The sequence below is a fragment of the Bos taurus genome, chromosome 27 (assembly GCF_002263795.3).
Source record: "Bos taurus isolate L1 Dominette 01449 registration number 42190680 breed Hereford chromosome 27, ARS-UCD2.0, whole genome shotgun sequence".
NCBI classification, from domain to species: domain Eukaryota; kingdom Metazoa; phylum Chordata; class Mammalia; order Artiodactyla; family Bovidae; genus Bos; species Bos taurus.
Genome location: NC_037354.1, coordinates 15,100,552 through 15,115,049, shown reverse-complemented (window position 1 = coordinate 15,115,049; position 14,498 = coordinate 15,100,552). Strand labels below are relative to the sequence as shown.

Genomic DNA, 14,498 nt, shown 5'->3' with positions numbered 1-14,498 from the left:
CCATAAACATTCCAGTAACAGACTTCCTAACAGACAAATGCTAGTTTCCAAACTGTGCACAGAGGTGCCCCAGGGCGATACAGGATATGTCTGTCTGTCAGGGGATAGGGTGACATCTGTCAGGCACCTTGCAACCGCTTGCTTGTAACTCACAGGCTCTACAGTACGGCATCACCCTTCTCCATTCCTTTCAGTGATGTCCTGTCTTTTTAGAGCTGGGTGTTTGATATTGGTGGTAGTGATAAAAAAGTAGCATAAATATGGAATGAGACGTGAGGGTGAGGCTGGCAGTGTCCAGCTTGATCCCAAAGTTTGAGTTTATGCATGCAGGCTTCAAAAGGACACACAGCTCATTAATAAGCATACTTAAGAGTCAACAGGTCCCAACTTCCAAGGATAAGTCAAGTCACTGTGATGTAATATACACATAGCAACTACAGTTAATACTATATTGCATATTTGTAAATTGGTAAATCTTAAAAGTTCTCATCACAAGAAAACAAAAATGTAACTATATATGGTGATGGATGTTAACCAGACTTACTGCTGAGATCATTTTGCAGTTGTACATAGATATCAAATGTTTTACACCTGAAGCTAGCTAGTATAATGTTAAATGTCAATTATATCTCAATTTAAAAATGAAATAATACTTCATTTCAATTGATGCATATTGTTTTTTCAAAGTGCTACTAAATTATCAGGGCAAATATTAAGTTGCCTGAAACTGATTAATAAGTATAGGTATTTCTCTTGTCCTTGGAACAATGTGAAAAAGTTCAGACACTAAGGGCACCATGAACTGAGTCTGGGAACCACTGGGCCAGTGGCAGTTTGCCAAGCTGAGCGTCCTTGTCTATAAAGAATGCCCTTGGCAGGAGGTCTCTGATTTCTGTGTATGGTAAACAGGCCTAGAGTCTGTGGGTTTATAAGACACGGTTCCCTGCACATGTCACACATGCTATGTAACCATGAATATAAAACAGATGGTTCATAACCTCAGTGTTCCCTGCTGTGTACGGTGGCTGGTAGCTCCTGCCTCAGCTCTGAGCCGGAGTTAGAGAAAGCGTCCCGTGCAGGAAGGACGTGGGCAGCCGTGCCTGGTGTCCCAGGCCTGACTGCTTCCTTATACCTTTAAAACTACTAGTAAAGCTTCTCATTGGGTAAGATCTCTGATTTGGATGAGGGAGGTTTGACGATCCAATCCTCAAATTAGTAATCGGAAACTCAGATGAAAACCACAATACCATTTAAACTCACCAGATTAGCAAAACAAATTTAAAAACCTAACGATAGTAAAATTTTGGTAAGAATATGGGGCAGGACAAAATCTGAAAACACTGCTGGTGGGAATATCAAGTAGCATGACCATTTGGGAAAATAATTTATCTAATAAAATTCATGCATATTCTGTGACACAGCAATTCTAGTTTTAGAAATACACTTTGAGAAACTTGTGTATGTGCGCCAAGTGACACATACAGTATTTGTAGCTTCACTGTTTACAGCAGCAAGCCAAATGTCCACAGCAGGACAGCAGATGAACTAGTCTACTTACATATACAATGATGGAAACAAGCAACAGCTACATTCTGCACTATGCACAAACCTCATGAATATAATGTTGACCAAAAAGCAAGTCAAAGGACCAATTTACTATAAGATTAAAAAATGTAAAATGAAATGTCTGGAGATGCAAGCAAATATGGAAAAAACCATAAAGACGGAAAGATTGCCACAAAATTCAGGACAACAGCTATTATCTCTAAAGAAACTGTACCTGGGCCCAGAGGATACTTCTGAGGTTAAAAGTGGTAGATATGCAAGTATATGCACATGTGTATATATATATATACACACACACACACGATGTATTTCACACTTAAAAGGAATACACTGGATAATAATACAACCTGTAATTCTTCAGAAAGAAATAGCAACCCGAGAATCTCAAAGTTAAATAATCATTATATGAAATGACTTTCTGGCAAACATTCATGAACAGAAAAAAAGACTAGGAAGATACACCAAAATCACAACCATAGTTCTGGGACTACAGGTGGTCTTTGCTACAGATTTGTGCACTGAGTTTTTGAAGTTTTTTTTAAAAACTGAATTAACCTATGTATACATTATAGCACTGAATCATAATATCTAAGATGTTTTCCAGCTTTTTAAAGTTTCATGATCATTTTCTCATGCCTGGCCCATGTGCTGTAAAAGCTTTATATATTGAAGTCTGAGCTTTGATATTAGGTATTGGCTGGTGGTGGTTTAGTTGCTAAGTTGTGTCTTAACTCTTGCAGTCCCATGGACTGTAACCCACCAGGCTCCTCTGTCCATAGGATTTCCCAAGTAAGAATACTAGAGTGGGTTGCCATTTCCTCCAGATGTTAGATATTAAAACATAGAAATTCTGCTAACATCATAAATGATAATGACTGCGTTTCTATTTTATCCCTATCTGAATATTTCCTTATATGATGTAAAATTCTACTTCTGGTCTTACTTCATCCTTTATTTCCTCTTATTTTACCAGGGGCAAAAGACAAGTCCAAAACAAGGCCTTGCATATACAGCAAGCATTCAATAAATACTGGTTCTCTTCTGGACTATTCTTTGTCTTGAACATGTTAACATAACCTTTAACTCTAATTCTTAAACCCTAGCAGAGTAGTTTCCTTCTTGCCCAAACTTGCTCATGTTTGATTTAGACTCCGTAGGTGTCAAAGGCTAATGGCTACTGGCTCTCATTTCTTTCTAGCCCCACTCAATTCTGCTGTAGTTTCCTCAAGATTTCACTATTTAAGGGGTTATTTTACCAAATAAAGTACAAATAAAGATGATATGTGCTGAGGCAAAGTAATAAGATATTCACAATATTAAAAAGCACAAGCCAAATATAAGTTGTATGAGTTACAACTAAATCTATTATAACAAAATCATTTTTACATTTTCATCTTAAATTATAAACACTTAAAATATAATACTGGGTAAATACATAGAACTCATTAACAAGCAATAATACTTACATGATATTATTACTCCTGTGGGCTCTTCCAATGTTTTCACACCAGCGGTATTTACAAATGTCATAAACCAACAATTCTTCTGGGAAAAAGTAGTTCCACCGCCGAATTCCTGAACCACAAATAATGTTTCTAAAGGTACTATTACTCTCTCATATAACAGTTAATAAAGAATAAAGTTATCTTTACCTCCTTTAATGCCATTTTTATTCACCAGTGAGAGAACAAATTGATCAATTTCAGGGTAAGGTGAACACTGAAAACCTTCAATGGCTTCTACTGCAACAGAAAAAATAATTATAAATCATAACAGCTAAGAGATGAGTTAAATTTTAAGTTGTTCAGTACAACTGTGTTCACAGCCGCCTCCTGCCAGTTTTTAGTTTTCTTGCTTCTCTGCAGTTTGTCTTTTAATCAGTCGTGCATTCTCACAAGGAAGCAGGTAAAATGCAAACCTCTCAAATCAAATTGTAGCTACTTTTCATAAAAAGCATTTAGAATCACTTCAGTTGCTTGCTTCATTCTGATAAAGAGAAAAACAGCCCCCTACACTTGGGAGCTGGCCTTGTGTTAATACTGTCACTGAGACTGCGGTGTGGCCACAAGCTGGCTGGGGACTTGGAGCTCAGCCCTGGTGTTCTCCCATTAATCATAAACTGCTTCACAGAACTTCAGCATCATATAAGGTCACTGTGGCCACAATAATTCAGGACAAGAATGAAGACCAAACCACAAAAAGGACCAAACACCAGCCTATTTTGTCTCAGTAGCTGCTCCTTTACCAGCTGTGGCGTTAGTCTCCCCCGTAGTCAGCCTTCTTTCCAGATAAGATTTATCGAGATATTTAAATCATAAACCTGTCACTGACAGCGCCCAACTCAAAAAACAGCCCACTCTTCCTTGGAGACTCCTCAGAAGCATCTAACTCAAGCCTGGATCCTATAAGAAGTCCTTTCTAACGCCCTTTTTCTGAGATGCCTGTTTCCTATGGTGTGCAGTCTCCACCAAGGTAACCAGCGATAAACTCACTCATCACAGGCGCATTCTCCAGGGTCCTGTAGCTGCAGAGCACTAACATCTTATGTCTTCTATCTACAACTCTAAGGAAAATTACTTAAAAATCTTATTTAAAGACAGAGTAATCTACTTTTCTTAAAGCCCAATTTCACTTACAAAAATAGTATACATAATAGTGTACATAATTAAAGAAATTTTGGAAAATATATTAAAGCAGAAATGAGAGAAATAAACTTCAATGTCTAGAAACAACTGTTAGACAGTAAACAGGTAAGAAAATGTTATCCATATTTTTAAAATAAACCTGTGATCATACCTCATATAATGTTAGAGCCTTATCTCAACATCTTAAATGGGCATTTTTCATACTATATAGGCTTTATAAATCTAAGTCAAATGTCTACAGAGTATTTTACAGTATGTAACCAATCCAATTTTGTTATATATTAAAATTTTCAGTCTCATTCTTAGAATGATAGCCTAAAAAGTGTGTGTATTAAAATATTTACTGGAGTTTATATCTTAGAAAAAGATATTTTCTTCAGTAAACGAATGAAGAACATATAGATTTTATGAAAAATTATATGGCCATTAAAAGAATGCAGAGGCTCTTCATGTGCTGGAAATGCAGGGGAGCTGTACTGGGTTAAACAGGAAACTGCTAACAGCGGTGACCCCTCTGTGGACAGAGGAGTGAAGAGATCTTTAAGTTTTTTCATTTTAATATGTGCTTATTTTAGACAACCTACATTATTTTCATATTTTTCCCCAAAAACACTATAAAATGAAAATTAGTAAGCTTTAAAATACATTTTTTTTTTTCACATTTTCCATTTTGGAGAGAAATGCAGTTGTTCTGAAAGAACAGTACATACAAATATATAAGATTTAAGATTTTGAAGAAAAATAGATTTTGTGTCCTTAAATTTTCACAGCAAATTGTTTTCTTAAACTTACCTGAAGTACCGGTACGACTGAAACACTGAACTCGCTGTTTACTTTGAGGTACGTCACATGTCAGAATTCGTAAAGCATCTGAGAACCTGAAGAAGAAAATGTGTACAACAGAAAGTAATACTAGAATTAGAGAGATCTGACTACTGAAAGGACACAATTTCAGTCAGTCTCATAATAAAATCCTTTGTTCAACAGCTCATTGTGCTAGGATGTTTATGCCACATTTGCCTACAAAAACACCAATCCAACCCCTACAAAAAGACTAGTTTGGTGACCATTTATAGTATTTTCCTTAACTGCAGAGTCAGTCAGAAGACCTGAGAAATGCTGAAGCTACAGAAGCCTCTGAAATTTTTGTTAATTTTAAAAGTCTGGATAATAGGAAGAAAAAAAGGAAGAGGAACAAAAGCAAAGGGAGAAAATTCTACAGAAAAATTATTGATAATTTATTGGTCAGTTATTAATTTGACAAATATTTATGATATAATGTTGAGTAGACAAGACAGGTGATATAATCATATAAATAATGATCCCAAGAAATATGTTTCAAGTGAAGGATCTATGTAAATTATATTTCTGTATGTGCATATATAAAAAGAAAATTTTATCTTAACGGTAATTACATTTCCAAATGCAATAAGCAGTTTTTATTTTCTTTTTTAATAGAATAATCATTTTAGAAAACCTGGAAAATATATCACATATAAAAGGACATGAAGAGAAAAAGTTAAAAATAACGTTTAAAATAACGTTTATTATTTTCTAGTTAATAGGCAAAAATGAACAGTTAACCTAGAATTTTAAGAACTTTCTTTTACTCAAAATATAAAAACTTTATACAGTTCACATTTTAGTAATTCACAATGCCATTCATTGCTTAATAAATATTCTTGAACACACAATGGTTTAATTCTGGTCCTGCATACCTGACATTGCTGACCAAAGAAGACAGGAAGTATTGATTTTCTTTCGAAATATTCTTCGATTGTATAGGAAAAAATTTGTTATCTTCAGCAACTTCCAAAGCCACATACTTTCCTATTTTTGATGATTTATACAGTCGAAAGTTTCTATTCCTGGTGTAAACTCCTATATAATTAAAAAAACAGTATGAGTTCATGGTTTCAGTGGTGTGTTTCTAGGTCAGCAAATATTAATCCTGTTCAGCATTATTAGAAAAAAACACATGGTTCTGGTTCCAAACAGCAACAGAGATCCTGAATTCACCTTCTCCCGTGGACACACTCTACAACAGTATACGAAACAATTTCACGTGGACAAAATGTACCAGGTGGAAGACCCTTCTCATCAGGCAGTGAGAGGGAAATCACACCGAAGCAGCCGGGAAAGGCTGAGACACACTCTGGCCATAAACCCCACCCCAGACACAGCAGCTCCCAGCCTGCAGGGAACTCAAACTGGGAGCTTCTCCCCAAGGAGCAAAGTACTGCTGCAAACACCTGGATTTGAAGACCAACTGGGCTCCCACCCACAAGAGCCACTGTTGCTCAGTCACTAAGTTGTGTCTGACTGTGATCCTATGAACTCCAGCACGCCAGGCTTCTTGCCTCAAGAACCCCACGAACACGATGAAAAGGCAAGAAACCCATGGGGGCTGTGAAAACTTACTGGGGTTCCTGAAGAACAAGGCAGTGTGAGACTCACCTGCCTCGGAGTCAAGTTCAGAAGCAGCCACTTGAAAAGCACCCATTCTTCATGTGAGAGGTTTGTTTGCTAATTTTAAAGCCCTGGCCTGAGGGGCAAGGTCTCGTTGGTATATAAAGGATGGAGCCTGCTGGGCACCGCCTTCCCTCTCGCCCTTTGCCTTGCTAAAGCTGGAGAGAATCACCTTTCCTTTTTCTTGTATGAGCAGTATCATCTTCACCCCTCTACCTTGCTCCAGAGTGCCAGTATCTCCCAGAGGGGAGCTTTTAGGATCAATGATCTCAAAACCAGGGCAGATGAACCTACCCAATCAAAGTAGAAAAAAAAAAAAAATAGAAAAAAAACTATATTGCTTAAGGGATTTATGGGACAACATCAAGCAGACTCATATTCACATTACAGGAGTCCTAGAAAAAGAGAGGAACAGAAAACTTATCTGAAGGAGTAATGGCCAAAAACTTTCCTAACCTGGGGCAGAAAACAGACATACAGATATGGGGAGTCCAGAGAGTTCTAAATGAGATCAAACCAAAGAGACCCACAGCAAGACACATTATAAATAAAATGTCAAAAGTTAAAGCCAAGGAGAGAATCTTAACCTACCAATACAAAAAGCTTGTTACCTGCAAGGGAACAAGACAACCACCAGATTTTTAAGAAATGTTCCAGGCCAGAAGGGAGTGGCACGATATATTGAATCCGGCTGACGGAAACGAACCACCAAGAATACTGGCAAAGCTACCATGCATAATGGAAGCATAAAGAGCTTTCCAGACAAGTGAAGGCTAAAGGAGTTCACCACCAAACCAGCCTTGTAAAAAATATTAAAGGGACTTCCTTATACTGAAAAAATAAAAGACGCCTTAAGGGCTTCTCTGCCCGTGGAGTTCTCCAGACAAGAACACTGGAGTGGGCTGCCATTCCCTTCTCCATGGGATCTTCGTGACCCAGGGATCAAACCCGGGTCTCCTGTACTGCAGGTGGATTCTGTATCGGCTGAGCCACCTGGCAAGCCCTAAGAAAACATGAAGGAGTGAATCACCGGTAAAAGCAAATATGTAGGAGAGGTAGGGGACTGAGACGCAGAATTAGTATGAAGGTTAAAAGACAAAAGCAGTACAAATGCTATGCTTAGTTAAGGGGTACACAGATGACAGGGCTGGGGCTAAAAGTTACAAATTTAGAATATTCCCAAACCTAAGTTCTTATCACTTAAAACACGACTGTTAAAAGTTGTTCTATGTAAGCTTCATGGTAACCACAAAGTAAAAACCCACAGTACATACACAACAGGACAAAAGGAAGCGAAGCATACTCTCCTGCATTGCAGGCAGATGCTTTACCAGCTGAGCTACCAGGGAAGCCCACCAGACATGCATCAAACCTCAGAGGGAGAGAGCAAGAGAGCTGGAAGGAAAGAGAGGAACCACGAAACAGCCAGCAGAAAACGATGAACAATATGGCAGTAAGTACGTCAGAGAGCAAACAATGAAAAGCACAATCACAGAAAAGGAACCAAATGATCACATGGATCACAGCCTCATGTAATTAACGAAACTATGACGCATGCCGGGCAGGGCCACCTAGACAGATGGGCCATGGTGGAGAGTTCTGACAACACGTGGTCCACTGGGGAAGGCAATGGCAAACCACTTCAGCATTCTTGCCTTGAGAACCCCATTTACACTATGAAAAGGCAAAAAAATATGACACTGAAAGATGAGCCCCTCAGGTCAGTAGGTGTCTAATATGCTACTGGAGAAGAGCAGATAAACAGCTCCAGAGGGAATGAAGAGGCTGAGCCACAGCAGAAAGGATGCAGAGTTGTGGACGTGTCTGGTGGTGAAAGAAAAGTCCGAATCTGTAAAGAACAATACCGCCTAGGACTCTGGAAATGTTAGGTCCATGAACCAAGGTAAATTGCAAGTGGTCAAACAGGAGATGGCAGGAGTGAACATCGACATTTTAGGAATCAGTGAACTAAAATGCATGGGAATGGGTAAATGTATTCACATGACCATTATATCTACTACTGTGGGCAAAAATCCCTTAGAAGAAATGGAATAGCCCTCATAATCAGCAGAAGAGTCTGAAATGCAGTATTTGGGTGCAGTCTCAAAAACTACAAAATGATCTCTGTTTGTTTCCAAGGCAAACCATTCAACATCACAGTAATCCAAGTCTATGCCCAAACCACTAATGCTGAAGAAGCTGAAGTTGAACCATTCTATGAGGACCTATAAGATCTTCTAGAGCTAAAACACCAAAAAAAAAAAAACACACATGTCCTTTTCATCACAGGGGACTGGAATGCAAAAAGTAAGAAGTCGAGAGATACTGGGATTAACCAGCAAGTTTGGCCTTGGAGTACAGAATGAAGCAGGGCAAAGGCTAACAGTTTTGCCAAGAGAATGCACTGGTCATAGCAAACACCCTCTTAAAGATGACTACACATGGATGTCACCAGATGGCCACTCCCGCAATCAGACTGATTATATTCTTTGCAGCCGAAGATGGAGAAGCTCTATACAGTCAGCAAAAACAAGACCAGGAGCTAACTGGCTCAGATCATGAACTACTTATCGCAAATTTCAGACTGAAATTGAAGAAAGTATAGAAAACCACTAGACCATTCACATATGACCTAAATCAAACCCCTTATGATTACGCAGTGGAGGTGACGAACAGATGCAAGGGATTAGACCTTGTAGACAGAGTGCCTGAAGAACTATGGACAGAGGTTCATAACACTGTACAGGAGGTGGCAAGCAAAACCATCCCAAAGAAAAAGAAACGCAAGAAGGAAAAGTGGTTGTCTGAGGAGTCCTTACAAATAGCTGATAAGAGAGAGACAGGAAACGCAAAGGAGAAAGAGAAACATACCCAACTGAATGCAGAGTTCCAGAGAATGGCAAGGAGAGATAAGAAAGTCTTTTTCAGTGAATGATGCAAAGAAATAAAAAACAGAATGGAAAAGACTAGAGATCTCTTCAAGACAATTAGAGATACCAAGGGAACATTTCATACAACGATGGGCACAATAAAGGACAGAAGTGGCGAGGACCTAACAAGCAGGAGATGTTAAGAAGATGTGGCGAGAATACACAGAAGAACTGTGCAAAAAAGGTCTTAGTGACCCGGATAACCACAATGGTGTGGACACTCACCTAGAGACAGACATCCTGGAATGTAAAGTCCAGTGGGCCTTAGGAAGCATAACTACAAACAAAACTAGTGGAGGTGATGGAATTCCAACTGAGCTATTTCAAGTACTAAAAGATGATGCTGTGAAAGTGCTGCACTCAATATGTCAGCAAATTTGGAAAACTCAGGAGTGGCCAGAGGACTAGAGTCAGTTTTCATTCCAATCCCAAAGAAAGGCAATGCCAAAGAATTCTCAAACAACTGTACAACTGCACTCATTTCACATATTAGCAGAGTAATGCTCAAAATTTTCCAAGCCAGGCTTCAACAGTACATGACTGTAGAACATTCAGATATTCAAGCTGGATTTAGAAAAGGCAGAGGAACCAGAGATCAAATTGCCAATAATTGCTGGATAACAGAAAAAGGAATAAAATTCCAGAGAAACATCTGCTTCGTTGACTATGCCAAAGCCTTGGACTATGTGGATCACAACAAACTGTAGAAAAATCCCAAGGACATGGGAATACCACCTTACCTGCCTCCTGAGAAATCCATATGCAGGTCAAGAAGCAACGGTTACAATCAGACATGGAACAATGGACTGGTTACAAATAGGGAAAGGAGTACGTCAAGGCTGTATATTGTCACCCTGCTTATTTAACTTATATGCCAAGTCAGTCACGTGAAATGCTGGACTGAATGAAGCATAAGCTGGAATCAAAACTGCTGGGAGAAATATCAAGAACCTCAGATATGCAGATGATATCACCCTAATGGCAAAAGTTGAACACGAACTAAAGGGCCTCTTTCACTAAAGAGGTGAAAGAGGAGAGTGAAAAAGCTGGCTTAAAACTCAGCATTCAGAAGACGAAGATCAAGGCATTCTGTCCCATCACTTCATGGCAAATAGATGGGGAAACAGTGGAAACAGTATCAGACTTTATTTTTTGGGGCTCCAAAATCACTGCAGATGGTGACTGCAGCCAAGAAATTAAAAGACAAGACACTTGCTGCTCCTTGGAAGAAAAGCTATGACAAATCTAAACAGCATATTAAAAAGCAGAAATATTACTTTGCCAACAAAGGTCTAGCCAAAGCTATGGTTTTTCCAGTGGTCATGTATGGATGTGAGAGTTGGACCATAAAGAAGGCTGAGTGCAGAAGAATTGATGCTTTTGAACTCTGGTGATGGAGAAGACTCTTGAGAGTCCCTTGGGCTGCAAGGAGATCCAACCAGTCCATCCTAAAGGAAATCAGTCCTGAATATTCATTGGAAGGACTAATGTTGAAATTGAAGTTCCAATATCTGCCCACCTGGTGAGAAGAGCCAACTCACTAGAAAAGACCCTGATGCTGGGAAAGATTGAAGGTGGGAGGAGAAGGGACGACAGAGGATGAGATGGTTGGATGGCATCACTGACTTGATGGACAAGAGTTTAAGCTCTGAGAGTTGGTGAAGGACAGGGAAGCCTGGCGTGCTGCAGTCCATGGGGTCACAAAGAGTAGACAGGACTGAGCGACTGAATAACAACACTAATGCAAGTCAGCTGTGTTTGGAATTTACTCCAATACCTGCGCCCCGACATTTCCCAAGGGCAGCTGTCATTAACCCAGACCCAGGTCCTATGAATTAAAATCCTGTGATCGCCATGGATTAAGCTGTAGTTCCCGAATACTTCCACAAGGCGGCAGCACTTTTCCTTGCCCACCTCAAGCCCTCTTCTAAGCGCGCAGCCTCCTAGGTTCTAAGCACCCACAAGAATGTACTGTGAGCCCCTAAGAGATCAGTGTGGACGGGGTGTCTGTGTGATGCTTTAGGACTTAAACGCTTTAGTATTTTCTCAGGCACAATCCACTCTAATTCACCAACCAAAAAGCGAACTTTCCCTCACGGTGTGGTGGCCCCAGGAAACCAAGGTGGGTGAAAAGAAAGTGCTGCCGCCTTGTGCCCATTTTCGGAACTACAGCTTAATCCCTGTGCTAACAGTACCTCAATTCACTCCTGGGTTTGGGTTAATGACAGCTGCTCTCAGGGAACGTCCTGAGGCAGGTATTGGAAAAGTAAGTTCCAAACACAGCCGACTTCTGGGAAGCCAACTGCCAAAGGTAAATTGTCCTCAACCACTTTAAACAGAAAAGGAAAAACAATTTGAACGTCCACCACGGGTAAGATGGTAAGCATCCCTAAGTGACACAGGAAATGTCAGTCAAAAGGCCAATGGGAAATCACATCCCATCCGGCACAATGGCCATCTTCCCAACTCTGAAAACAATAAATGCTGCTGGAAGAAGCCGCCTGAAGAAGAAAGGAATCCCCGAAATTGGTAGCAATATACACTGTCAGCAGCCAGGATAATGGAGAGGCCTCAAATGACTGGAAAAAAAAACTGTCACGATGGGCTAAGCCTAGAATCGGACGTCCCCACACCGGGGCCTGTATCCTGAGAAAAGCACACAGCAGAGGCACACGCAGCAAGGAGCACTGCAGCCCTGCCTCCGATCTCCAGGACTCAACCAGCATCTGCGACAGGAGATCAGGGCGTAAACAGGACGTGCCACTTAGATACGGCAGGCTATTTCTCATTCCTGTACAACCGCCCCTGAAGTTACAGAATTATGACGCTGGTGGCCGCAGGGATGGGTTCATACACTGAGGAAAGTCAGTCACGCAGAGGTAGAACGTGATGTATGAGGAATTCTCCAGGTTAAACAAAAAACAGACATACAAGGCAGCAAATGTATAATGCAGAAAGAGAGTCTGCGAAATCAAAGTCAAACAAATGGTTTCGGTAAAAACAAGAAACCAAAGTGAAAGAATGGAATGAATCAGGAGGTCCCTATGTAAAATGACAAAAAACTCTGTGTCTGTAACAAATAATCCACAATGATTATCCCCTTCCTTACTTCCTTCCTTGGACATATGCAGGGATTCTGTATCTCTAAGAGATAATCCACAAAACTTATCTCCTATATTCCAGCTTGGTATTCACAGAAAAGTGTCTCTGAGATTACCAATACAGCACGACCTGCTGCACACCATCTGCTAGATGTTCTAAGGCAAAAGTCCGAAAGAACAGTAGAGCTGGCCCATTGGTAACGTAACACCCCAACCCGGGGCTGTACGCTGACAGCCATCACAGCGTGGCAAATCCACTATACTTCAAAGGAGCATCGGCAAGGTGTTAAAGGAAAGGAAAGAAAAGCAGTGCCTGTTGATCCTCTCCGACCTCCCAGACTAGGGGTGCTGGCCCATCCCTGGAGACCGAGCAGGCTTGGGTCCCACTGCTCAATGAAGGGGGGTCAACACAGCCGGGCTCGGTGCCCCGGGCTGAACCCCTTGGGAGGGTCTACACTGTGCCAGGTCTGGCTGGGACAAGAGGCTGGTGTGGCATCAAGGCCTCGAGAAATTTCAAGACAAAATTCAGCCGGTCTGCATCTCTCCTGAGCTGGGGATCCCAGCTGAAGCCTCCGTCCTGAGAGTGGAGCCTCCCAGCATCTCAGCACCCACAGCAGTGTCCTGTGGAGCCCAAACAGATTGGTCTGGACGGGGCATCTGTGTGCTGCTTTAGGGGGAACAGGCAGGTAGACTCACAGCCTTTCATGTTTGCTCAGACACAGTCCATTCCAAATCAGCCCAGGAAGCCAACTCTCCCTACGGCTCTGGCTGCTGCAGGAAACAAAGGTGGCCGAGAAAGTGCTGCAGCCTCGGTGCATTTTCCGTGTTGCTGTTCAGTCGCTTGGTTGTGTCCGACTCTTTGTGACCCCATGGACTGCAGCACGCCAGGCCTCCCTGTCCATCACCAGCTCCCAGAGCTTGCTCAAACTCAGGTCCATCGAGTCGGTGATGCCATCCAGCCATCTCATCCCTGTCGTCCCCTTCTCCTCCTGCCCTCCATCTTCCCCAGCATCAGGGTCTTTTCCAATGAGTCAACTCTTTGCATCAGGCGGCCACAGTACTGGAGTTTCAGCTTCAACATTAATCCTTCCAATGAACACCCAGGACTGCTCTCCTTTAGGATGGACTGGTTGGATCTCCTTGCAGTCCAAGGGACTCTCAATTGTCTTCTCCAACACAACAATCCAGAAGCATCAATTCTTCGGCACTCAGCTTTGTAGTCCAACTCTCACATCCATACATGACCACTGGAAAAACTGTAGCTTTGACTATATGGCCCTTTTCAGCAAAGTAATATCTCTGCTTTTTAATACACTGTCTAGGTTTTTCATGGCTTTTCTTCCACAGTGATTTTGGAGCCCAAGAAAAATTAAAGTCTGTCACTGTTTCCATTTTCTGTAACTACTACATAATCCCTGGTGCTCAAAGGACCTCATTTCACAGGGCCTGGGTTTGGGTTAATGACAGCTGCTCAGGAAACCTCCTGGGGCAGGTACTGGAGAAGTAAATGTCAAACACAGCTGACTTCCAGGCAGCCAACTGCCGAAGGTAAATGTCCTCACCCGCTTTAAATAACCTGCTAAACAGCACAGCTTAGCTTAGCCTACATTAAACATGCTCAGAACACTTACATTAGCCTACCCCTGTGTAAAGCCATCTAACACGAGGCCTATTTTGTAATGAAGTGTTGAATATCCCATGTAACTTATTGAACAGCATAATGAAAGTGAAAAGCAGACTTGCCGTCCGCGTATAGACTGGGTGTAAGCGCGTCAGTTTCCTGTCCT

General features: G+C 41.2%; 1 protein-coding gene across 10 annotated transcripts in view; it reads right to left on the bottom strand.

Moving 5' to 3' along the window:
• The window catches only part of PRIMPOL (primase and DNA directed polymerase), a 46,502-nt gene that overhangs the window by 4,451 nt on the left and 27,553 nt on the right, over positions 1-14,498 (bottom strand). For 9 of the 10 annotated variants that reach the window (XM_059882188.1, XM_059882187.1, XM_059882192.1 and 6 more), the window contains 4 exon segments: positions 5,930-6,092; positions 5,004-5,089; positions 3,219-3,308; positions 3,033-3,141 (listed from right to left, as the gene is read on the bottom strand). In XM_059882188.1, the coding sequence (XP_059738171.1) occupies positions 3,033-3,141; positions 3,219-3,308; positions 5,004-5,089; positions 5,930-6,092 (448 nt within the window). 10 annotated transcript variants of the gene reach the window in all.